General features: G+C 53.4%; 1 protein-coding gene across 5 annotated transcripts in view; it reads left to right on the top strand.

The window, feature by feature from the left end:
• ARRB1 (arrestin beta 1) overlaps positions 1-25867 on the top strand; it is an 87647-nt gene that overhangs the window by 43544 nt on the left and 18236 nt on the right. For 4 of the 5 annotated variants that reach the window (XR_009542472.1, XM_060160044.1, XM_060160043.1 and 1 more), the window contains exons 2-13: positions 7907-7937; positions 9718-9778; positions 12809-12853; positions 13607-13803; positions 14852-14911; positions 15717-15784; positions 17950-18085; positions 18953-19037; positions 19466-19538; positions 20534-20671; positions 21850-21933; positions 23140-23163. Coding sequence is in view for 4 of the 5 variants with exons in the window: in XM_060160044.1 (XP_060016027.1) it covers positions 7907-7937; positions 9718-9778; positions 12809-12853; positions 13607-13803; positions 14852-14911; positions 15717-15784; positions 17950-18085; positions 18953-19037; positions 19466-19538; positions 20534-20671; positions 21850-21933; positions 23140-23163 (1002 nt within the window). In the remaining variant the exon portion in view is untranslated. The remainder of the gene's footprint in view (positions 1-7906; positions 7938-9717; positions 9779-12808; positions 12854-13606; positions 13804-14851; positions 14912-15716; positions 15785-17949; positions 18086-18952; positions 19038-19465; positions 19539-20533; positions 20672-21849; positions 21934-23139; positions 23164-25867) is intronic. The other variant, XM_060160046.1, reaches the window with a different exon arrangement.

The raw sequence follows: 25867 nt of genomic DNA, 5'->3' as shown, positions 1-25867 counted from the left end.
ATCAAGCTGAGCACCTTACTAGCTGTGTGACCTTGGGCAAATGACTTAGACTCTCTGTGCCTCAGTTTCCTCATCTGTGAAAGTGGGATAGTCGTACCTCCTCATATGTTGTTGGAGGAACAAATGAGTTAACATTTATGACACACTTAGAGTAGTAACTGGCACCTGATTTCTCTCCTGGATGAGTTTTCTGTTGTTGATTGAGCTTAACATCTGAAGGTCTCCTGTATTCATAGCATTTTTATCTAACATGAATTTTCTGATGCTCGCAAAGGATTGAATTGTTGCCAGCGCTCTCTCAGTTCACTGGTAGTGAATCTACGTTCGTGGATAATCTCTACAAGATGAGTTTTCTGATGCTGAGTAAGACATGTTTGGCTAAATGATTTCCCATAGGCAGCCCGTTCATGGGCTTCCTCTCCTGTATGAGTTTTCTGATGCTGGCTTTGAGACATTGATTAAGTTATTCACGGTCTCTGAAGCTCAGCTTTCCCCTTTGAAAAATGGGAACGTTTAGATGGCATAATATACTACCTTAATGTGTGTGAAGTTCTTAGCACAGCACCTGGATTACAGGGAAAGCTTAATGCACGGTGGCCGACGTGATTGGTGGGTTTATCTCACTTGACTATACCGTGGTTTCTTGTCACCAGGAACATCTTAGTGCCTGCAGAGCCTGGCAGTGGTAGGAGTGTGTGAATGTTTACCGGGTAAGTGAATGATAAATGGGAGAGTCATTGGTCAAAGCTGAGCAGAGGCCCGTGGGGGTGTATCAGTTGTATACCTGGCTCAGCCTGATGGTGGCTGGGACCCTGCCCCTATGAAGTATTTTCTAAGCCCGGTGCCTGTTGATCCTGACAGCCGAAGAGAAGCATAGATAGAAGAAGAAATCCCTGGAGTCCACTCACCCAGAGCAAAGGACCATCCCCACCATCTTTTTAAACGTCATCCATCCTCACTATTGACTAATTCTCTCTTAGGGCATTCATTCAACAGCATTCCACCTGTTTTTATTTACTGAGCACCTACTGTGGCCCAGGCACCGTGCTGTGCCCCAGGGATCCAGTGTCAAAAATACAAATAAGATCTCTACTCTCATATAAGTTATGAAAGAGAAGCAGAGGGTGAGTAAACAGACTTTTACAGAGTGTGGTAAATGTTGTGACGGAGACACACTGGGTGTGGGAGTTGGGGGGCGTCTAATCCAGACCTGGGGGGAGTCAGGGAAAGCTTCCTGGAGAAGGAGAGTGCTGAGCAGAAGACACAGCATGCAGTTCTGGCAGTTGACACAGCAGGCTTGGGGAAGGTTCTGAGGAATCACAGAGATGTGGACTCTGGCTTGTAAAATCGCAGAATCAGAGATTCTAGCATCAAAGGATCCAAATGACAGGATCCATATTTTTTCTACTGTGCTTACAATATTTTTTTCACTAAGACTTGAGACATACCTTGTTAGGGAAGCCCTGGCATCTTTATGAAGTAATTTGTGCTCATTGTACAACATGGAAAAATAAGGGATATAAAGGAATGAGTGGGTGGGTGGACGGAGTTTCCTTCAACACCTGTTAACATTTAGGCACATTTCCTTTCCTTTCATTCATTTTTTGGGGTTGTTTTTAGTTTTAGTTTTTAAAACTGAGATATTTACATACCATAATGTTAGCAGTTATTTTCACAAGGTTGTATAATCATCACCACTATCTAATTCCAGAATATTTTCATCACCCCATTAGCAATCACTTCCCATTTCCCCCTCCCACCAGCCCCGGACAACCACTGATCTTCTTTCTGTTTCTATGTAGTTGCCTATTCTGGACATTTCGTATAAGTGGAATCACACAATATATGGCTTTTTGTGTCTGGCTTCTTTCACTTAATACAATACTTTCGAGGTTCATCCATGTTGTAGCATGAATCAGTGCTTCATCCCTTTTTATGGTTGAATAATATTCCATTGAATGCATATGCCACAGTTAAAAAAATAGATTCATCAATTGATGGACTTCTTTTTCACTTTTTGTGACTGTTATGAATAATGCCACTATGAACATTTATGTACAAGTATTTGTGTGGACATCGTTTTCAGTTCTCTTGGGTATCTACCTAGGAATGGAATTGCTGGGTCGTATGTTAACTCTTTGTTTGATGTTTAGAGGGACAGCCAGACTGTTTGCCAAAGCGACTGCACTGCTCTACATTACCACCAGCAATGTACAAGGGTTCTTGTTTCTCCACACCCTTGATAACACTTGCTATTGTTCTTCTTTTTCTTTTAAATTTTATTTACTTATTTGTTTATTTTTGGCTGCGTGGGATCTTTGTTGCTGCGCGTGGGCTTTCTCTAGTTGTGGCAAATGGGGGCTACTGTTCGTTGCGGCGCGTGGGCTTCTCACTGCGGTGGCTTCTCTTGTTGCGGAGCACGGGCTCTAGGCACGTGGGCTTCAGTAGTTGTGGCTCGCAGGCTCTAGAGCACAGGCTCAGTAGTTGTGGCACACGGGCTCTAGTTGTGGCTCGTGGGCTCTAGTGTGCAGGCGCAGTAGTTGTGGCGCATGGGCTTAGTTGCTCCGCGGCATGTGGGATCTTCCCGGACCAGGGATCGAACCCATGTCCCCTGCATTGGCAGGCAGATTTTTAACCACTGTGCCACCAGGGAAGTCCCTGTAGTAAGTTTTGAATTTGGGAAGTCTGAGTCCTCCAACTTTGTTCCTTTTTTTTTTTTCAAGATTGTTTTGGCTATTACATTTCCATATGAATTTTATGATCAGCCTGTCAATTAATGCAAAAAATCCAGCTGCGATTTTTGATAGGGGTTGCATTGAATTCATAGATCAGTTTGAGGAGTATTGCCATATTAACAACTTTGTCTTCTTCTTTCTTTTGGGTATTTATTGAGTATAAAGTTGAGCTCATGCCAAAAATACTGTTTTGATTCCTGATTTATTCTGCTTAATATTCTATCATAGGCATTTCCCTGTGTTATGAAAGATGCAAGCATAATTTCAATGCTATGTAGTATTATTCCATTGTTTGGCTGTACTATACAAACTTATAAACTCTTGGTTGTTGGGTAATCTATCTAGGAGGGTACTTTGTTCTGGCTCCCTCACGATATAGGTCTCTCCCCATAGGCACACACACAGAAAAGCGGCAGAATCAGAAAATAGGATCCAGCAGGCTGCACAGACACTGATACAGCATGTTTGTTTTAGGCATGTTCTCTAGAACAGTGGATTTTTTTTTTTTTTTTTCAGTACGCGGGCCTCTCACTGTTGTGGCCTCTCCCATTGTGGAGCACAGGCTCCGGACGCGCAGGCTCAGCGGCCATGGCTCACGGGCCCAGCCGCTCCGCGGCATGTCGCGGCATGTGGGATCTTCCCGAACCGGGGCACGAACCCGTGTCCCCTGCATCGGCAGGCGGACTCTCAACCACTGCGCCACCAGGGAAGCCCTAGAACAGTGGATTTTAAACAGTTAAAAATGTGCAGCATGGTACTCATTTTACATTGTAACTCAGTTCATCTGAAACAAACGTTTTACTAAATAATATTTGCTTTTCCCATTAGCCAGGAGAAGCTGGTCTGCTGCAGTTACAAATAACCCCCAAATCTCAGTGGCTCAAGAGCTTTTTTTCTCTCTCATGCTACATGTCTATCATCTAGCAGGAGAGCCCTGGGATTTCGGTCTCTGAAGGCTTTCCCATCCAGATCATTGCTGGTTTCAGTGATAGAGGAAAGAGGCTGTGGTAGGCAGAAGAATGGCCCCCCAACAATGTCAACGTCCTAATCCTTGGAACCTTTGAATATGTTATATCACATGGCAATCAGTTGATCTTAAAATAGGGAGCTACATGTATTCATAAGGGTCTTTAAAAGTGGAAGAGGGAGGCAGAAGAGGAGGTCAGAGCGATGCAATGTGATAAGAACCCAACCTGCTGTTGCTGGCTTTGAAGATGGAGGAAGAGGCCTTGAGACATGGAATGTGGGTGGAAAGGGCAAGGAAACAGATTTACCCCTAGAGCCTCTGGAAAGGAACGCAGCCCTGCTAACATCTTGATTTTAACCTAGTGAGGTACATTTTGAACTTCTGAACTACAGAACTGCCAGATAATACATTTATGTTGTTTTAAGCCACTAAGTTTGTGACCCTTTGTTATAGCCTCCATAGAAGACTAATATAAACAGCATGGGGAATCATGCACCAGCCCTTAAATGCTTCTGCCCGGAAGTGACATATGGCCCTTCTACGCATGTTCCCTTGGCCAGAGCAAGCTGCATGGGCACGACTAACTTCATAGGACTGGAGAAATTTGATCCACCCATATGCCCAGCCTTAGAGGGCAATAGAATATTGGTAAAATATAGTAGTATCTACTATACCTTTGCCATCGGCACCTGATGCTTGTATCTTTTATTCTATTGCATTAAAAAACAACAACAACAAAGTGCTGGTGGCAACTCTGTAAGTTGATTTCATTGTCAACTAATGGGTTGTGACCCCTGGGTTGAAAAACACTGCTCTACAGACCCTCCCCTGCCCATGCCTGATGGACTACATGACACACCCTAAGCCTAGTTGATTGGCCCAGGCATCGGACACCTGACCAAAACTGACCAATGAAATTCCTCTCCTGGGGATTTGGAATTGGGCCATTCAACCAGTTAACCCTGGGAAGCTGAGCAGAGGCAGAGTAGAAATAGGGTCGGAGTGAGAGCCACATGCAAGCCAAAATGATGGAGGGGCAGAAAAGCCCTGAGTAAGCAGAGAGTTGGTCCACAGAGGCAATGTAGCAGCCGCACACAGAGCAATGCAGCCGGGAGAACATGCAGCCCCAGGGAGAGAGGTGGAGAAAGAGAGCAGCCGCCTGAGAGGCTGATGGCTTCCCCGTTCCCGGCTCCAGCCCCCGTGCGTCCTGCCTGCATATCCTTCCCGTGAGATTTTTGCCTCCTTATCATACCCTCTCCTTTTCTTGAGCTCTGCTAGGTGGGTTTCTGTTCCTTATCTCCAGAGAGTCTTAATCATCTAGAACACCACCAGTATTTCTTGCGTGGGACCCAGCTTTGGCTCTGAGGGTCGGGCTTATGGGGTACAAACGGGACTTGGGGATGAACTAAACCCAGCCATCCCACAGTCTGGAAGTTTGGCTTTTACCTCAGTTTTGTGTGTTTGTGCTTGCTCTTCAAAGTGGACAGGCAGAAGCCATCTCTGAGGTCCTGCACCAGGTGGGGGTCCCAGTGAACTGGAAGCACCCCTGCAGGGGCCTTTTCTCTGACAGCATTGTGGTCAGGAAGCCAGTGGAGTTGTTTCAGGGACCGTTTGGCTGTGGGACAGAGTGGAAAGGACATGGGCTCTGGAGACAGGCAGCCATAATTCACCTCTTTGAGCCTCAGTTTTCTCATCTCTGAAATGGGATTGTGGAAGGATCAACAACAGTGTTCTGGGAAAAATACTGAGACATGCTGAGGGCGTACAAGCCTGGAGGGCGCCCGCAGCTGTTGTTGTTGTCTGAGGAAGCCATCAGCGTCCAGCTTCCTGAGGAGGTGGCCCGGTGGCTGGTTGAGTTAGCAGCGGGCCATCTCCCACTGCTGGGCTGGCCGTGCTTCCTGCCCCTCGTCACGCTTACTCTCCTGGTCGCTCCTTCCTCACCCTTTCATTTCTCCCCCCAACTCCTGTCCTCATTTCCCCTTTTTCTGTTATTCCTGACGTTGATAAAAACACCTGCTTTAGGAAAGCAGCAGGGTTGGACAGAAAATAACCAGCCTCTGGAGGCAGACAGACAGAACTGGGTCTGAATCCTGACTTATTAGCCCCTTGCTTGCTGTATGTTTCTGGGAAAATTACTACGTCTTTTTGAATCTCGAGTTCGTTGTCTGTAAAATGAGGGTTATAATGCTCATTTCACAGTGCTGTTATGAGAAATAATTAATTGGGCACTCAACAAATGCTAGTTCCTACTTTATAAAAATGTTAATTGCTTCTTCCTTCCTTCCCTCCCTTCCTTCCCTTTCTGACTATCACTACTCCCAGCTGGCCCCCCGCACCAGCTTCCTGTGGCCAGGGTGCTGCTGGTCCCTCTCAGGGGTCACTGGGGTGGCCTCAGGCATTTGTGGCCTCTCCTTTCCATCAGACCCAGGGCTCCTGAGGGGTGGACTGAGGCTTCTGGAAGCAGCTGGGATCTCTGTGGCCTGTCACTTCTCTGGTCTCCTCTGCAGGTCTGGCCTTAGCTTGGGAGCTGCTAGTTCAAACTGTGTGATCTGTATTTTTTTTCTCACTTTAGCAATTATTATACCCCAGCTGACTGTGGCATCTTCACACTCCAAACACTGATAAATATTTATGAGGAGGAGAAAAACCCAGAACTCCTAGGGGAGGTGGGGGAGGGATGTGCTAGGCTCTTATTTGTCAACCAAGCTCAGACCCATCAGTGGTCCCTTGGGCCCCAAAAGTAAGGGGGGGAGTGATGGGGGGGCTACGGAGGCAGCACAGAGCCACCACCCCACTCCCCTCTGGGAGGACCTGCTGTCGCTGGGACACTGTGGGCCTCACCCCGCCTTGCCCTGGATGCCTGCTGGACCTCCTGCCCCTCCAGGATTTGGGCTGCCTGCATCGCTCTCAGCGCATGCAGGTCTGCTCTGTTGCTCTGTGTCTGCTCCATCTCTCTGTGTGACTGTCTCTCTCTCCCTCTCTTGTTTGTTTGTTTTATCACCTCTCATTCCATCCTTTATTGTCACATCTCCAGAGCCAGCATCCCCCTCCCTTCCCTCCCTCCCTCCCCTCCCTCCTCCAATACCTTCTCTGCCTCTGGGTCTCCATCTCTACCTTTCTTCTCTCCCTCCCAACATTGCTCTGAGCGGTTCTGGGGCTGGATGATGGGGGATAGGTGAGGGGCCTCAGGCTCCCAGACCAGCTGCAGGGAGACAGCAGGAAGAGCTGCTGGGGCACAGGGTGTGCTCTGGGAGGCAGAGGGAGCGCTTTACGGGAGTCAGGGACCATGCCTCTGCCCGACCCCACATCCGTGCTCTGCTGTGTGGCCATGGGCACATCCCCTCCCTTCCTGGCCTCAGTTCCTCAGTTGATTCCTTCACTAATTCATTCATTCACCCTCTCAACCAGTATTTATTAAGTGCTGGCTGCCTACCATTTATTAACACAGGTTTATTAAACACCTACTAGATGTGCCGTTCTAGGTGCTTGGGACATATCAGTAGACGAGAGGGACAAAGATCCCTGCCCTCGTGGAGGTGACGTTAGCAGAGTAGACAGGCATAAATGTAATCCGAGAGTCCGTTATGTAGTGGGTTAGGAAGTGGTGAGTGCTGTGGAAAACGGGAAAGTACAGTGAGAGGATGTGGAACACTGGGTAGGCACAGGGTGAAGCGTCATCGTATAAAGCGCAGGGCTGGGCAAGTGTATCTGTGTGGGGAGAACGTCCCAGGGAAGGGACTGTTGAGGCAGGGACCACCCTGGTGTGTTGGAGGAAAGGCCAGCAGGCTAGCGGCTGGAGGATGGGGGAGAGTAGGGGGAGGTGAAGCTGGGAGGTAAAGGGGGAGGGCAAACCACACACACAAGGCCATGCCTCTGCGTGAGCTGGGAGGACTTTGAGCAAATGAGCGGCCAGGTCTGACCTATCTTGGAAGACTCCCTCCGCCTGCTGGGTGAGGAACAGACCGAGGGGGCTGTCGAGGGAGCCCAGGGGACCTATAAAGGCAAGCATGGCGTCTCAGGTGGGGATGGCAGTGGAAGAGAGTGAGATCTGATCATGCCAGGCACAGTTCCGGCTCCCAGCACTTGGTCAGTGACTGCAAGTCACTCCAGACCCCTTGTTCTGGTCCTGCCGAGGGACGGCCTGCAGGAACCTTCCCCTGGGCGGGATATGCTAACCTGGCCTTCCCGCTCTTTCTCTCCCCAGGGTGTTCAAGAAGGCAAGCCCCAATGGAAAGGTGAGTCTGTAGCAGCCGCACCCTGTCTCCTCTCTGTCCTCAAACTCTCATCCCCTCTTCCGGCATCTTTACTGCCGCGAAGGACCTGCACACCCTGTCTGAGGGAGAGACACAGCCCTGTCCTTAGGAGCCCTCGACTACAAGGAGAGGGGCCCTGTCAGCAAACTTGCCGTCTCAGGGGGGCAGGACGACTCTCCTGGACTTTAGGGAACCCCTGCCCTGGTGTGGCCCATCACGGAGAGGCTGCACTGTGAGTGCAATAATTAGAGCAAGTGCCAAGGGCCTCACGGGTGGTGAGTCCTCCGGCATGAGCGGCCCCTGGAGCCTCTCTACTGAACCCTGTTATCCGGGGCAGCTCCCAGTGCCTGCCCTGTTCTCTTTCTTAATATGGCCCCAGGCTCCATCCTGCTTTCCTCTCAGTTCAGCACATATTACTGACATCATTCCACGTCAGGTATAGGCTGAGCCAGTGGGAATCAGGGTAGGGTGTACTGAGATAAATAAGGCACAGCCCGTGCCCCTCAGGGCCAGATGCGGGAGGTAGGCACAGAAACTGGTAATTTCAATATAAAGTGGTAAGTATAGCTGCAGACCCAGCCTGGGTGGTCAGGGATGGCTTCTGTGGGGAAAGATGCATTCCCAGGCAAGGCAGGGTGGAAAAGGGCATGCAAGGCGTGAACATAAGTTGTAGGGAGTCTGGGTGCCAAGAGGGAGGCAGAGGGAGCGGGAGCTGAGAGGGGGAGGTGGCCGGGCTTAGGAGCTCGGACTCCTGGCCTGGGCTGGCAGATAGCACCACGTGCACCCACGTCTCCCTTCTGAGCCCACAGCAGACATCACCAATCACCCACGTCTCCCTTCTGAGCCCGAGGCAGACATCACCAATCACTGTTCACCCTTTCCTGCTGAGCCCATATTCCATCTTGGATTCTTCTCAACCCAGGGCCCCAGGCAGCCCTTACCAATCAATCAGAGTTGGCATTTGGAATGAAACTCATTTGTCATTTTACCTCTGGGCACTGAGGAACCATCAGAGGGTTTTCAGACCAGACTACCATGGTTAGATTTGCATTTTAGGATGACCAGTGTGGCTGAGGAGCGGAGAAAGGTCCAAAGTAGGGGAGGCTCCAGGCAGCAGACCGTCAAGGGGCTGGCGTGTAGTTCAGCCAATGCTGGCTGTGAGGATGGAGAAATCTGGTGGAGGGAGACTCGTCAGTGTTTAGGGATTGGGGAGGAGTAGGAAGCATCCAGGATGACACTCTGGATTCTAGCTCTGGGGTTCTTCCCTGAAGACTGGTTAATGAGTGGGGCGCTCACTGCCTCGGAAGACAAGTCCTTCGAGTGGATCACTGCAGGCTGCACAGAGGCCGGGAGCAGTGAAGGGCACAGAGCTCAGTGTTCAGAGCACCCTCTCGGCGCTGCTGGCCCTGCTCTGGGTCCCCCCGTCCTTTCAGAGCTGCACCCAGCACCCCCTCCCAGCAGACTCCTTTGCTGCCGCCTCTCCACCCTCAGTGGTGCTTGGCAGGAAGATCCCTGCAGGCCTCAGTGTCCTCATCTGCAAAATGGGAACAATGACAACTTCTTCACAGGGCTTTGGGATGAACGGGTGCTTTAAAAATTATACAAGGGCTTGTTAGGATTAGGACTGGGGCTCAGGTCCAAGTCCAGTTAGGATTTTGATGAGGGCTAGGGTTGGGTCCAGGGGTTTCAGGGGCAGCTCCCAGGGTTTCCTCCAGGGCGGGGGCCCACCGCTGCTAACACCCTCTGTGCCTCTCCTCCCCAGCTCACCGTCTACCTGGGAAAGCGGGACTTTGTGGACCACATCGACCTCGTGGACCCCGTGGGTGAGTCCCTGGAGGCCAGAGAGGGAGGGGAGGGGGGAGGCAGGGCTGGCCTGGCTCCTTCCAGAGAAGAGCGTGTTGAAGCTGCCCAGGAATAGCCTTCAGGTCTCCAGAGTGGCCTGGTACCAAGAACAGGACGTGCGTTCAGTCAGCAAAAGCTTACCAAGCAGCTACTCTCCTCTTCAACTGAGGGACCTGTGAGAGGAAATTGTGGGAAGGATTGAGGTAAGAAGCAGGGCCGGTGTCCTGATGTCACCAGGAGGATGACAACAGCCACCACTTATCGTGAGCCTTATTATGTACCCAACACCGAGGGTAACTGCTACTCTTATCATCCCTGCTTTACCGAGGAGAACGAGGCACAGGGAGGTTAAGTGACTTCCTCCAGGTCACAGAGCGAGTAGATCGAGGAGCCTGGATTCAAACAAACCCAGGCAGTCTGGCTTCGCAGAAACTTTGTTCTGCTCCCTCCTAACGGCAAAGGGTGGGAGGTGACAGGAAAACCTGAGGGCTTGTGAAATGGAGGCTGTCCTCACTGACGTGGGGTTCTTACCGGAGCTTGGGCTGTGGCTGAAGGCCCCTTGCAAGGACTTTTTCTTGTTCAGGGCTTCTCAACCTCAGCACTCTTGACACTTCGGATTGGATCATTCTTTGCTGGCGGGGGCCACCCTCTCTGCTGAAGGGTGCTTAGCAGCATTCCTGGTCTCTACCCTTTAGACACCAGCAGTCCCCCCATCCCAGTACAACAATCAAAAGTGTTGTTAGACCTTGCGAATATCCCCTTGTGGGGCAGAATCGCCCCCAGTTAGGATTCTAAGAACCAAAGCTCTCCTTAAAGAACCTCAGTCTCATTGCCTCTTCCCACAACTGTTTGAGGGAGGGAGGCCCAGGATGACCCCTATTTTACAAATGTGGACGAGGCCCAGAGAGGTTAAATGATTAAAGAGGGACGTGAACAAACCCGAGTGAGGCCAAAGAAGGTGACGGTTTGGGAGGATGGGCCCTGGAAACTGCATGAGGCCAAGTCCAGGTGAAGAAAGTAGGATGTGTTGCTTGGGGAAAAATTCACAGAGAACGTGGCCTGTCATCCCATCCCTGCAGGCTTTGCTGGGGCCAAGGGGACAGGAGTGACTGGTGGTTCCAGAGCCCAGGTGGGAGCAGAGGGAGCAGAGTGGCAGGTTTCAGCTCGCTGAGAGGAAGGCCTTTGTGACGTTACGGAAGGAGACCTGGGGAGTCCCTGGGGTCCCTGAGCAGGCTGTGGGCTGCAGAGTCCAGCTCTGTTCCAGGCCTCTCCCTTCCTGGCCTGGAGCACTATGACCCCACCCCACTTCTTCTCCCCAGCCCTGTCTGGTGTCCTCTGAGGCTCACTGCCCCCTCTGCCATTTCCATCTCCTCCCTGAACTTGGAGGCGGGGAGCAAGCATCCCTGTGTTCGCCTGTGGCCTGCTCCAAGGCAAAGTTTCCTACAGGCTGTCTGAGGCCAGGGCTGTTCACACCCCTTGGCCTTTAAGGATAGCAGCGGGGTCACGGGGACTGGGGAGAGGGACAGGAGGGATCTGGCTCCCCTAACACACACAGGCACCCTGAGAACTGTTTGACAAGTGTTCATAGAGCACCTGCTTCATGCCAGGCCCTGCAGATTCCAGAGAGTGCTGGGGCGTCGTCCAGAGTTGCTCAAATGACCCACAGTGAGAAAATCTTTTTCCCTCACAACGTTGAGCTGATTGTGTCTTCCCGATGTTTAACTCTACCCCTGGTTACCCTGCAAACTCAGGGGCAAGTCCGAGCCCCCTGACCTCACAGACAGGACGTTTAAAGTCAGGCCCGGCCCTCCTTCCTCCTACGCCTCCGGGGTCTGCTCTCCCAAGCCTCAGAGCCGTGCTCTTCCCACTGCCCACCTTGGGCTGTCCCTTGGTCACCTAAATGATGACCTTTACTTGCCCTTAAGACCTGGTTCCCCCTCCCCCTCCCCCAGGGAGCCTTCCCTGACACCCCTGGTTCGGGGAGTGCCCTTGCTGGGATGTCCTCTGCATTGAGTTTCCACTCAGCCCCTGGTGCCCAGGCCCAGAGGAAAGCCCACGGTAAAAGGAGGGAAGATACACATCAGGCTCTGGGCACGGGGTGGGCACCCCCTGACCAGTCGTCCCTTGGACCTGCCCAGCACTGGGAGAAGACCAGGAACCCTCCGGGCACTCACTTCCTAATGTGGCCTCTGAGGGGTCAGCTCTGGGGGTCAGTGTGGGGTGAGGGGGGCTGTGGGTTAGACTGGGGAGGGCAGGTGACGGGGTGACCCCTGAGCCAGTCTTTTTGGCCTCCTGGGGGGTCTGGGCAGAGAAAACATCCTTCGTCTTCAGCTGGACTCTGTACTCCCAAGACCAGGCCTCGGGACATTCTCCATGGTGTCACACGTGTCAGGCACTGTCTAACACTTTACACATACTGACTCATCTCGTCCTCACAGGAGCCCTGTGACGTAGGTACTACAGCATCTGTTAATCCCAAATCCCAAAACTCTGCAAGCCCCAAACTGTTCATGAGTTTGACACAAAATTCCATCAGTGGCAAACCTGACCTGAACTGATGGGAGGCCACCAATACCTTAGTGACCCTCTTGGTGAAAATATTTGCGTCTCCCTGCAGAGGTATCAATGATTGACAAGGGGTGCCACCCCAGAGCTGGCAGAAGACATTAGAGAATCTGTGGAAGATGGACCATATGGTCTTTCTACAATTCAAACCTTCTGAATTCCAGAGTATACCTGATACTGGGGTTTTGGACCCATCTTATTATTCTGACTAACAGATGAAGAAACAGAAGTTAAATAATCTGCCCAAAGTTGTGAGCTGGGTCTGTCAGGCCATCCTGGGTGGGTGCATAAGGGGGGACATGGTGGTACCATCGACCGGGCGCTGGCCTCCCCATTTCGCTCATGATGCTTTTGGACAGAAAAATGGTTGAGTTTAAATTGAACTTGGTGTTTGGGGCTCAGAAGTTGAAATGGTCAAGTCTACTCACCCTCTGTCCTTCCTCCAGATGGTGTGGTCCTGGTGGATCCTGAGTATCTCAAGGAGAGGAGAGGTGAGCTGTGGCCCTTACCCCCAGCCTGTCAAGGGGTCTCCTTTTCCTCCATGACCTCCAGCCGAGGGCCTTCCTGACTCGCAGGCAGAATGTCAGCAGTAAGAGAGGCAACAAGCCTGTCCCTGCCCCTCCCTGCTGGTACTTCCCTCGACAGCTCCAGTCAACGTCAGAGCAGGTGCCTTGGCCTCCCCCGGCCTGGGGCGGCCCTGCCCGCGCCCATTTTGGGAGAACCTTCTAATGCCCTGAGCCCTTTTACATCAATCCATCGTGACTGTTGCAAGGCTGGGGATGCAAACAGAGCAGGAGTTAGGGTCTCATTGTACAGAAGAGAAGATTGATTCCTGGGGAGTTCAAGGAATTGTCTAAGGTCAGCAGGACAGGAGGCGGGGCGGGGGGTGAGTGGGACAAGACTCTGAGCCTTCCGGACACCACCCAGCACTTGTTTCCCCTCCCACTACTCTTTCCCACTGTGCTCCTTCCCAGCCCCTATCAACCCTGTCAGACCCTCTCCACACATGCCCTGGGCTGCAGTGGGGGTGGAGAAGAACAGAACCGATCCAGCAGTCAGCCCCACTTCCTGCCAGGGGCCAGGCACCTGACACCCCATCCCAAGGGCAGCGCAGCCCTCCCCGCAGGAGCTCTGGGACAGACCTGTGCCTCCAATGGGGCCAGTCCCAGGGCTGCGGCTCACGCTCTGGGTGGGGGTGTTTGCTGCCCTCCCAGGCCCCTCCTTAGTGCCCCCTACTCCCACAGTCTATGTGACACTGACCTGCGCCTTCCGCTACGGCCGGGAGGACCTGGATGTCCTGGGCCTGACCTTTCGCAAGGACCTGTTTGTGGCCAACGTGCAGTCCTTCCCGCCAGCCCCTGAGGACAAGAAACCCCTGACTCGGCTGCAGGAGCGCCTCATCAAGAAGCTGGGCGAGCACGCCTACCCTTTCACCTTTGAGGTCAGGGACTGCCAGCCCCTGGGGCCCCATTCCAGAAACATCACGTCTAGCAAGCCCTCTGGGCAGGCATATGGGGGCAGCTGGGGCAGCAGCGCCGTGCCACACAGTTTCCCAGTGTACGCTGGGACCAGGGCATTGGCACTTACGTTGCCTGGTAAGTGTCTCTGGCCACTGCCAGGGGCATCACCCTTACCTCTGCGCTACTCCCCAGACGCTCCTGAGTCCGGGTCATTGGTGGGAGAAAGGGGGGTCGAGGGGGGCTGCTGCAGAGAAAGAAGGAGCCTTTTCTGGCCCCTGGGTCACCGCAAGGCTGTCTCCTCCCTCAGACCGGCTGCCCACTAGCCCTGCTTCAACCCAGCTCACAAACGAGGATGGCAAGTAGTGGATTTCCCTGCTCGGCCATCTTTCCACTCCAAGACCCCAAGATTCTGGATTTTCAAATTAACTGTTTCTCAGACTCTGATTCTGTGATTCAGTGAAATCCCCCGGCTTTCTGTGAGGGTCAGAGAAGGGGAGAGGACGCAGAGCCATCCTCTCTGTTATAGATGTGTTAGCTTCTTGTGCCTGCTCTAACGAATCATCGCAAACCTGGTAGTAATTAATCCAGGGTAATCTCCCCATCTCAGGATCCTTAAGTGAATCACGCTGTAGAGTTCCTTTTGCCATTTAAGGTAACATTATCACAGGTTTTGGAGATGGGGATGTGGACATCTTTGGGGGGCCATTATTCTGCCTACCACAGTGGACATCATGGAAAGACCTTTTCAACTCTTGTTCTGTGGGGACTGTGCTGGGTTAAACCCTTAGATAAAGAAAAACACTGAAATCCTTGGCGTAACTGAAGGGGCTCTGGTTTAACATGGGGCGTGGCTTGGCATGGTCTGATGGGGGAAACATGGTCTGTCCCCTGAATTCCCTAGTCTGATGGGAGGGACATGGCCTGTCCTCAGGGTCCCCTGGTCTGATGAACGTGTGTATGGGTGCCTGGGGTGGGAGAGGTCAGAGAGGTCAGTGGTGAATGTGACAGGTCTGTCCGTCCTCTTAACAGATCGCTCCGAACCTCCCATGTTCTGTGACGTTGCAGCCGGGGCCTGAAGACACAGGGAAGGTGGGTCACCCGCAAGGGAGCATCTCTCTGGGTGCAGGACACTGTGTCTCCAGTTCCCTGGCTTTCTCTCCGGGGAGGGTGCTGGAACCCTCCGTGTAGAAGCCTCCTTGCCTCTAAGCCAGGCTGATCCCACCTCAGATGAGCAGTCTTTTCAGACAGGGCAGCAGGTACGGTATCACTCAGTTATGTGCCCAGGGTCACTCTCGCTGGCCTCGGTGTCGTCTGCAGAATGTTCTCTGGAAAACCAGCTGGCCTCACAACCTTGTGCGGAGGTGCCGTCATCACTGTTTCACAGGTGGGGAAACTGAGGCTCAGAGAGGAGTGACACCATGAGTGGCCCAGGCCTCAGATCTCTGAGCCCGTTTCCTCATCTGCGAAAGGGAGGTGGTAGGATGTGCCTCGTCGTGCGGTCTACGTGCGGTCTAGAGGGTGGAGTGAGACGCTGCAGGGACACGCCCAGTGCAGGGTCTGTGCACTGGAGGTCAGGGGGAGCTCTCTAAACAGGGCTGCAGAGGTGCCTGTTGTTGTTTCTGGGCGGCTGCCTCGCTGAGTGATGAGGACAGCCCCCCAGACAGGCAGGAGTCTGGAGAGGAGCCCGGTCAGGGAGCAGCTCTGCGGGAAGGTCGGATGGGGGAGGCAGCCCCGCGGCTGGCTGAGCGCAGGGCTCCGAGTCAGACGAGGGGGGTCAGGCCGGGGGAACGTGGTGCTCCCATCCAGCGGCCTTGTTACATGAGAGGGTGGGCAGGCTGTGCTCACGGGAGCCGGTCCTCTCCAAGGCTCTGCGGTCAGTGACCCCTCCCCACAGGCCTGCGGTGTGGACTATGAAGTGAAAGCCTTCTGTGCCGAGAACCTGGAGGAGAAGATCCACAAGCGGTGAGAAGGGCGCAGCTTCTGCCTGCCTGGGCGTGGGCTGCCTGCTGGCAGGGGTAGGGAGACAGGATGGGCAAAGTCCGAAGAAGACAGAAGTCACAATGCCTGGAAGTGTGTGAGGAGGGGCCTCACGTTCCAGCCTTGGGAACTCTTCAAAGGGCACTCGGGAAGGCTGGCAGGTTGTGAGGGCTTCCTGGGGGAGGTGGCTCAGTTGCCTTGGCTCAGGCCTCAGCGCTTTTTCCTTTGCACCACTGTACCCGCTTCCCTTATCTCCCTGCCTCTAATCTCTTCCTCTCCAGACGGCGTGTCCTTTAATTTTGTTTTGGAAAAAAAACGAAAATCAGGTTGTTTTAAACAGTGAACAAGATGTTTCCCGCCAGCTTGGACCCCCATCTCCCAGTTCTCCTGGGAGGCCATCAGCAGGAGGTTGTGGCGGCGGGTTAGGGGGGTGTCAATGGAGGCTTCTAAGCAAGACAGGGAAGGGGAGAACGTGAACCCACCCAGGGCAGAGGGAGGAGGTCAGCCGAATGTCAGAGAGGGGAAACCTTTTCCTGGAGAGACACAGCCCTGGGCAGACAGCCCAAGCTAGCAGCCAGAAATTGCTGGCCCTGACTTCTGGGGTGAGCTGCCCAGCCCCGCGCTCACACCTGCCCCTCCTGGGGTCGGGCTCTGCTCTGGCTCCCGGGCGAGGCTGGCCTCAGCCCCCAGCTCTGATGCACCCTGCTTCCTGAGGGCGTTGCAGCCTCTTAGGGAGCGGGCTGAGTCTGCCACCTAGTGGTCGCAGGATGCATTGCACATCTCTAACTCCAGCCTGGCAGCTTAGGTGTGTGTGGAGATGGGATCCTTCTTCCTTGCTTCTCTGTCCCCCTTTTCTTCTTAAGCCCTGAGATCAGAAGAAAGGAAGGGGGTTGTAGGTTGTGGTAGGTGGCCTAACCAGAGCAGGGAAGAGGAGGCAGCATTGAGAGCCAGCACCTACCACCAATGGGACATTTTAAGTCCATGCTGGAGTTACTAATAATGAGATAGCAACTATCACTTATCAAGAGCTTATTAGACACCAGACACAGTTCAAAATGACGGACATGTATGAACTAATTCAGTCCTCACAGCAACCCTAAGAAGTGGGTCCTGCTGTTGTCACCATTTTACAGATGAGGAGACTGAGGCACGGAGGTTAATTTACTCAAGGTCATATGGTTAGTATGGGGAGAGCTAGGACTTTAGCCCCGGCTATCCAGCTCAGGGAATGGAGGTGGCTTAGCTGAGAAAGAGGGATGCCGGGATACCTAGCACACCTGACAGGAGACTGCCTGACTGAGTCCCATCCCCTCACCAAATCTTCGTGTCCTTGTTTCCTCCCTGAGCCCATCACCTTCATTGAGCCCCATCCCATCTCTGGGCCTCCATCCTCTCACTGAGTCTTTATCCTCTTTACTCCCCCTGCCTGAATCCACACCTCCTCACTGAACTCCTTCACCTCTCTGAGCCCCGTTTCTTCATGGGCCCCTTGTTCCCTGTGTATATTTTTATTTAATAGATATTTAACAGGTATTTATTATATGGCAGCAGGCACTGTCATAAATACTGAGACTACAGTAGTGAACAATGTAGACAAAAACTTCTGTCCTTAAAGAACTCACACTATTAGGTGACATAAGAGATGCAGGAAGTGAAACAACAGTCCCTTTCTTAGCGTCCCGCTGGCTACCAGCACACAGATCCACATGAAGTGCTGCCATGGGATGGTTCGGCCTCTGATGTGGTGGGAGGGAGTTCAGACCAGGAGAAGATCAGAGTGGACGGATCTCGGGAGTTTCCTGGTCGAGCAGGTGTTTGGCTGGGCCTTGAGGAAGGAAGCAAATGAGGGCAGAAGCTGGAAGAGAGTGTTATAGGCTGGGACCCAGTATAAGCAGAGGTTCAGAAATAGGACTAGATAGACCATCGAGAATGATAGTGAAGAAGTGGAGGAGGCTGGGGACAAGATGGAGGAGGTTGGAGTGGGACCAGATGGTGACAAGGCCCTATGCCAAACTCTGCAGTTTGGACTGGAGTCCGAGGTCATGGGAACCATGGCAGTCTCTTCAGCAAGAGAAGGATGTGAGGGTCGCAAGGAAAGAGGATGGAGGCCGGTGACTCTGGTCATCTTTTGCTCTACCCATCTCCACTAGGAATTCTGTGCGCCTGATCATCCGGAAGGTGCAATACGCCCCGGAGAGGCCCGGCCCGCAGCCCACAGCCGAGACCACCAGGCAGTTCCTCATGTCGGATAAGCCCTTGCATCTGGAGGCCTCCCTGGATAAGGAGGTAGGAGGCTCGGGCTTGGCAGGGGGTGGGGGCCGCTCCCCCAGGGCTGGAGCCTCAGATCCCAGCTGTCTCATGCCCTCCGGGCCTCCTCGGCTGGGAGCTTCTGCCTCCAGCCCAAGGATCACAGGGCTCAGGGAATCTGAGACCTCCGTTGGAGGATTTGGAGAAGCCTCTTGGGGACTAAAGGCGTGGCAGAGGTGGGGCATGAGCTCGAAGTGTGCGATTGACTTCAGAAGTCAGCGTACCTCCTGAAGGGTCCTGGGTCCTGGCAATCTCCCTGCACCCCTGTCCCCCTTTGAAGTGTGAGCACCTCCTCTCCCTTTGGGGGGGCAGCTGAAGGCAAGTGCTTGGGCCAAGATGCAAGTTGAGGCTCTTCAATGAGGATTCAGAGCAGGTTCCCTCAGTGAGTGCATCAGCCCTTCCCCACCTTTCTCCTGCTTCTTCCAGACCCTCCTGGGTCTAAATTCCAGGCAGCCAGAGCCGGCAGGGACTTGATGTATCACCTACTCCAGTCCCTCCACTGTACAGAGGGGGAAACTGAGGCTTAGATAACCTGTTCAAGGTCACACCACTCTCACCCTCATTACCGTTATTATTACTGTTATCGTTACTTCTGGTGGCCAACCCCGGAGTGGAACACAGGAGTATCACCTTCTAACTTAATTATCTTTCAAGGTCCCACAAAGGAACTTAAGTTTAACATGCCCGGTGGCATCAGTGGGAAGTGGCTGATGAACTTGGGGCCAATGTCAGAGTGGCCAAGGCCTGGGGAACCCCAGGAGATGTGTGTGGGGCCTCTTCTCCCTCCCCGTCATCTAAAGCTTTGGCGGCTTCCCATCCCTCCCTCTCCCTTCTTACACCTCCCAGATCTACTACCACGGAGAACCCATCAGTGTCAACGTCCACGTCACCAACAACACCAACAAGACAGTGAAGAAGATTAAGATCTCGGGTACTCGGGCAGAGGGCCGGCCCAGGGGGTGGCAAGGGGACTCCTCCCAGGGGTTGGGGTAGCTGAAGGCTCTCCTCTCACTAACAGCCTTGTACATAACTACTGGCCCACAGAGAAGCCCAAGGCCTGCTAAGCCAAAGGGCAAGGCTTTTGAGGCTGGCGACACAGGCTGCTTATTGGCGGGGTAATGAGTTTACTGTTGAAGCCCCCTCTTCTCTTAGGTTTCCTGGGTTCTGGCCAGGGCTGTCTTTCAGGGGGAGATTTTTGTTTATGGAAGGAGTGGTCATGTTTGAGCTGCCATGTAGAGGATGGGTCCATCTCCTGCAGAAGCTTCTGGTGGACTGGCTGTTGTCTGGGGCTGAACATCCCCAACTCGGGGAGCCTGGGACCCCTGGCTCACCCCACATTGTTTCCCTCTTCCTCCCCAGTGCGCCAGTATGCAGACATCTGCCTTTTCAACACAGCGCAGTACAAGTGCCCCGTGGCCATGGAAGAGGCCGAGTAAGTGAGCGCAAGGCCAGCTTTGGACGTGTGGGATCCGGTGGGGAAAAGAGAAGCCCTAGGTCTGGTCACAGGTCCAGGTGGCTCTTCTCCACCTGGCAGAGGGCCTGGCCTCAGATTTCCTTGCCGCTCAGTGTAAATGACCCTGAACAGCCTTTTAGAAACCATCCGCTTGGTTTAGCTATAAGGAAATGCATGCTACAGTCAGGGAAAAGACCCACTAAAACTAGAATGACAAAATAAGAGCTAGTGAATCTAAGAGGACTGGGGTTATGGAGGGAAGAGAATAATTGCACTGTACTGGAAACCTAGATCGCACAAAGCCCTCTGAGTTGGGGTTGCTGCTGACCCCAGTACGTAGGGAAGGAAATGCGGCCAGAGAGGTGACCTGCTCAGCCTCACAGGGCTGGCCGGCGGCAGAGCTGGGGCTCTTCTGACTCTGAGGCTTGCTACACCCCAGCTCGCTCATTGTTGAGAAGGGGGATGGCGGATGGAGCAAAAGCAGGTCAAGACCGAACAATCCAAACACCTTACACGTGATGGCTGGAGATGAGATACGGCAAATAAGGTCTTCATTGTAGAACCCAGGGGGTGGGTATATGGGTGTTCACTGCACAATTCTTTCAGTTTTCCTGTATGTTTGAAATTCTTTCATAATAATGTGTTAGGGAAAGAAAAAGTCCATGCTGTCTCCACTAAAAAATTATCCTAGCCAAACAGCACAGGGCCGAGCAGTACCTTGAATCTTTAAAACCTTGCACCTGCTTACGAACCAAGAATGAAGTTGTTGGATCACCCCCAGAGTCATTGCTGTTTGCACGTGGAGCAGAGATGCGCCCCTTTTGGGTGGCAGTGGTCTCCCTGCCAGAGCTGGGCCTGGCCCATGTGGCCCCTTCGTGGCGGAGGGGGACTTGGAGCAGGGCCGGGCTCTGTGACCTGGCTGGGCTGGGGTTGGCTCTGGGGGGCATCTCCACATCGGTCCCCCTTCTTCCCAGTGACACAGTGGCACCCAGCTCGACATTCTGCAAGGTCTACACGCTGACCCCCTTCCTGGCCAACAACCGAGAGAAGCGGGGCCTCGCCCTGGACGGGAAGCTCAAACATGAGGACACGAACCTGGCCTCCAGCACCCTGTGAGGACCTACCCTCCCTAGTCCCAGGCTCTTGGATGTCCCCCCTCCCCTGGCTCCCCTACCCTTCCCCAAAACGGGTCCACACCCACCTTGGTCCCACCAGTGCCAGCATGGGCTCAGGCTACCCTCTCCCCAAGCGTTGTCCAGGGCCTGTCCTCATGAGCTTGAACTGCCAGAGAAGCTGTCCCCCAATCCCACCCTTACCCAGGGGTGCCCCAGAGAGCAAGATGGACCACTCGACCAGCCTCTCGTAGTCAGTGCTGCGCTCTGCTGGCTTGCCTAGGGGAGGGCAACCTGGAAAGGCTTCGTGCAAGAGGCAGGAGCTCCTGACGTCATGTCTTCTGTTGGATAGAGTGTGACCCTGAGGCAGAGCAAGGCTGGAAGGAAGGAAGGAAGGAAGGGAGTGGCTTCTGGAAGGGTCCTAGCAGGAGAGGGTGACTCAGGACAGGCCTGGGGAGTCTGGAGATTTGAGGGTGGTGAGCTGGGCTAAACCACACGTGGGGGTGTCCCCGGAGGGCAGAGATCCCAGGGCCATAACATAGGGTCACTCCTGTCCCACGGTCACCGCTGACTCCCTGAGGCCACCCTCCTCTAGTGGAGACCTGGGGGTGTGGGGACCCGTCTTGCCCTGCCCGCTGAGGTCTGGCCCTTCCTGGGGGTTTGACCCACCTCTGCAGCACCGCTGCCCGCCACTCCAGCCCAAACACTGTCTCACCCGCCCCTTCCTATGCTACCATCTCCCCTTGGAGTGTTTGCTGTCTTCTTCCCTGGCTCGAATCCTACCTGCTTTCGAGACCTAATTAAAGCATCACTTCATGCAGGGTCTTCCCTGGTACCCACTCCCCTCCTCTCCCCCGCCAACTGCCCTCTCCTCTCTGGCTCAGGAGTGAGACAAAGGGAACCCACGTGAGAGCAGGAAGAGCCGCTCCGCACAGCACTGCTGGGACTCAGGCCCCTGGAGGGAAGCAGGGGTTCAAAGCCAGACTCGGAAGCCAGGGCTCTGAGTTCCCGCTCCCTGAGAGCAGACCTCGCCTTTCTCACGCACTGGGCTCTGCCTGGACCTGGTGGCTGAGTGGCCAGGAAAGGGACCGATGGCCGCTGCCCACACCGCACCCCATCCTGCCGGGTCTTGCCCACCAGCAAGCCCTGTGAACCGACTTCCCCGTGTCGCCTTGCAGGTTGAGGGAAGGAGCCAACCGGGAGATCCTGGGCATCATTGTTTCCTACAAAGTGAAGGTGAAGCTGGTGGTGTCTCGGGGAGGGTAAGTGCTACAGCCCAGCCCAGACCCAGACCCCGAAGTGCAGCAGGGAGGTCCCTGATGGCCACACCCGCTGCCCCATTCTGCCTGTTTGCTGGACCTTTTAGCTGAATCCTGTTCCTTCCCCTTTCCCTCTTCTACTTCAGAGGCCTTTGGCCCCTCTCTTGCCCCTCCCCTCTTTCTCTCCTCCCCCCTTCTCCTCTTCTTCCTCTTTTTCCTCCTCCTCTTCCCCATCGCTAGTCTGGGCACGTGGGAGGTGGGGGGAAGCTTCCTCAGAGTCTGTGCTGTGGGGTCTACAAGGGTGCCATGTCCGTCATCACGTCTCAGGGCACAGCACCCACCCCGACTCATACCCAGGCTGATCTGCTGGGGAAATGGCTCAAGGAGCTCAGAATTCCAGAGTTGGATTGGGGATGCTCCGACGCTCCCATTTTACAGATGGGGAAACAGAGGCGCAGACAATTCCTCACACATTTCCTGAAATCTTCTCCCTTCATCTCAGGTCACGGGCTGGCTGGGGTCATGGCGGTAGACCACACGTATTCCCTTACCTGGAGCATTGTCTGGTGGAAGCTCAGAGAGAACTCCCACTTTTCTCCATATGTTGGGCCTACATGTTGTTATAAACCTAGAATTAGGATTTCTAATTTGTCAGAGGGATTTTTTTTAATTCATAAATTTCTATGAAAAGATTGGAAAGCTAATAGCATTAGACATCGAGTCTCCTTTATTCTTAGAATAATGCCTCGTGCAGGTGACAGTGTGTAATACAGACCATATATTATAGGACATCTCAGAATCACAAATCTCAAATCCCGTGTCCTTGCAGGACCCACAGTCTGCCTCAGGCTCCTTCTTGAGGAACCCTTGGGGAATCCTAAAGTGCTTCCTTCTGCCATTGGATAGCCCCAGCCTCCCCAGGGCAGGCAGCACAGGGGTTAACTTTTATGTCTCCTTTACAGATAATGACCCTGGGGCTCCCCTCGCAGCGAGTTTGGCTTAGCCGGGCCTGGGTTCCAGTTCCCTACGCAGGGCTCACACCTCCGTACGTCCCTGAATGAGCAGTTACAACTGGGGTGGGTAGAGTGTGTCCCAGGATCTAATCTCCCCCAAAGGGGAACAGAGGTGGTAAATGAACGTGCTTTCTGTTTTCTTCCTCTCTGAACTCTCTCCTGACCACTTCTCCCGCCTCCTCTGACCCACCCACAGCCTGTTGGGAGATCTTGCATCCAGGTAAAGTCCCTTCCTTCAACCTGATCAACTCACCTGCCTGAAGGGCCCAGAGACCATTGTCCTGATTGTCCAGAATCACGGGCACTGGGTTGGAAGGAATCTTAGCGGTCACTTTTGATTGCCAGGCTCAGGCCTGTGCCGGGACTAGGACCCTCTCCAGAGGGACTGGGGAGGTGCAGTTTCTCCTTTCAAACCTCGCCCTGCTCTTCCGCCGTACCCAAGTGACAAGGACCTTTGCGGACAGCAAAGTTGGCTCCATTTATCTGGGGAGTGGCCCCCAATCAGTCTGTTTTACAGGATGTTTTGGAGAAATGCAGGCTTTGTGGCTTTCAAACTTCTACACTAATGAGAACTAACTGCTGGCTGAGTGTCGTCAGGGAGAGGCCCTGAGATCTGCCTTTGTAGACAAGGCTTCCTGGAGCCAACTGGATCCACGTGCATTCCAAAAATACCTGTGCCCCAAACTCAGTGCTTTGCTTCCTCCTGTCACAAGATGCCACTATTGCTCATCCAAGAAAACTGAGTCCATTTGGAGAGGTGAAATTCAATTCAATGTAATTCAGTAAGAATTTCCTGAACCCATACTTGAGCCCAGCCTTGTGAGGGGGACTGAGCTCCCAGAGAGGAATCAGATACACACCCTGCCCTTGACTGCTCATAGCCTGGTGGAAGGTTAAGGTCCAGATTCTTCCATCTGTATTCTGGATGGCTTTAGTGAAGGTTGACAGTCAGTCTTCCACCAGCTTCCATTCTGATAGCTCACTTTTCCAAGTGAACCTGGAGAAGCAATCCCCTTTGGAAGCAAAAAGCAAAAAAAAAACAAAAACAAAAAAGCCAAATTGTTTCAATAGCCTTATGAAACCCCCATGTTCCTATTGAGGGGAAGTAATAATTCTGGCAGGCACAAGCGTCACAGTTTAACCAAGCCTTTTACCTACGTCACCTCCTGGAAGTGGCTCTAGAAGGTAGGTATAGTTAGCCCCGTTTTCCAGATAAGCTCAGTGAGACTTAAAGATGTGAAGTGTTGGGGCTTCCCTGGTGGCGCAGTGGTTGAGAGTCCGCCTGCCGATGCAGGGGACACGGGTTCGTGCCCCGGTCCAGGAAGATCCCACATGCCGTGGAGCGGCTGGGCCCGTGAGCCATGGCTGCTGAGCCTGCGCGTCCGGAGCCTGTGCTCTGCAACGGGAGAGGCCACAACAGTGAGAGGCCCGCGTACCAAAAAAAAAAAAAAGATGTGAAGTGTTCCTCAGTGAGTGGTGGGGCTGGTGGAACAGCCCTTTCTGGTTGCGTAGTTTATACCCCTGACCCCTCCGTCCCCTGCCCCATCCTCCTCTCAACCGGCCCCTGGCAGCAAAGTCAGTAAGATGATGTGCCTGTAGGCGCTCACAGTTGACAGGGCCTTGTAGGGTGATACCACCTAAGTGGAGTGGAGGAGCTTTCAGGGCTGCTTTTGTCTGGAGTGGAGAAAGAGGGTGGGTGGAATCACCTTCTCAATTCTGAGATGTTATCACACAGGGTTAAGGGTGTGAATTAGGGAGTCAGAATCCTCAGTCTGTAACTTTCTTTTTTTTTTTTTTTTAATTTCTTTATTTAATTAATTAATTTAATTTTTGGCTGCGTTGGGTCTTTGTTGCTGTGCGCGGGCTTTTCTCTAGTTGCGGCGAGCGGGAGCCACTCTTCGTTGCAGTGCGCGGGCTTCTCATTGGCTGGCTTCTCTTGTTGCAGAGCACGGGCTCTAGGCGCGCGGGCTTCAGTAGTTGTGGCACTCGGGCTCAGTAGTTGTGGCTCACGGGCTCTAGAGCACAGGCTCAGTAGTTGTGGCGCACGGGCTTAGTTGTTCCGCGGCATGTGGGATCTTCCCAGACCAGGGCTTGAACCGTGTCCCCTGCATTGGCAGGTGGATTCTTAACCACTGTGCCACCAGGGAAGCCCTGTCACTTTCTTTTAAGAGCTGTACGGCCTTGGATATGCTGCGTTTTCTCCTTGGTCTCAATTTCCCAGCCTGTACATTGTTGTTGTGAAGGTTAAATGAGTGACTCTAGACTACTCCTTGGCGGAATGCCCTGGCAGTCCAGTGGTTAGGACTCTGCGCTTCCACTGCAGGGAGCACAGGTTTGATCCCTGGTCAAGGAACTAAGATCCTGCAAGCTGAGCAGCAAGGCAGAAAAAAAAAAAGTAGACTCCTCCTTGGCACAGAGTCAGTACCATGTGAGTGTCTGCTCTTGTTATTATTCTGTCCATCAGGGCTAAGGGGAGAGAAGGCCCAGTCAGAAACGTTAGCCAGTAGCAGCACCACTCCCATCCTTCCATCCCCACACGGCTTCAAGGCTCTGTGCACAATGTAGACGGTGCTGGGGCCTGGGTCCCATCTAGCTTGAATTTGATTAAGCCGACCTCAGCAGTGCATCATCTAGATTGCAGGGGGCTAGGGCCACCTGAGCACTTTCACAGGAGCCCCCTGGAGATGTTGGGAGATAAGACAGAGTGAGGGTGGGAGGAGTTCCAACCAGGAAGTTGGGAAGGGCAGTGTCAGGGGGTGCTGGGCTGGCTGTGGCCATTTGAGGCCAGCAGGGACTCAGGGCACCTCTGGAGCCACTCAGCGAGCAAGATGCACACTCACTGCCCTGGGCAACCCTTTTCCCACCCCTGTGCCTCCTCCCAGCTCGTGGGAATCCAGGGATCCTTCTCAGGAAAGGGGAAGTTT

The sequence above is a fragment of the Lagenorhynchus albirostris genome, chromosome 9, assembly GCF_949774975.1.
Source record: "Lagenorhynchus albirostris chromosome 9, mLagAlb1.1, whole genome shotgun sequence".
Classification (NCBI taxonomy): domain Eukaryota; kingdom Metazoa; phylum Chordata; class Mammalia; order Artiodactyla; family Delphinidae; genus Lagenorhynchus; species Lagenorhynchus albirostris.
The sequence above is the reverse complement of the archived record's forward strand: the minus strand, read 5'-3'. Positions and strand labels throughout refer to the sequence as shown.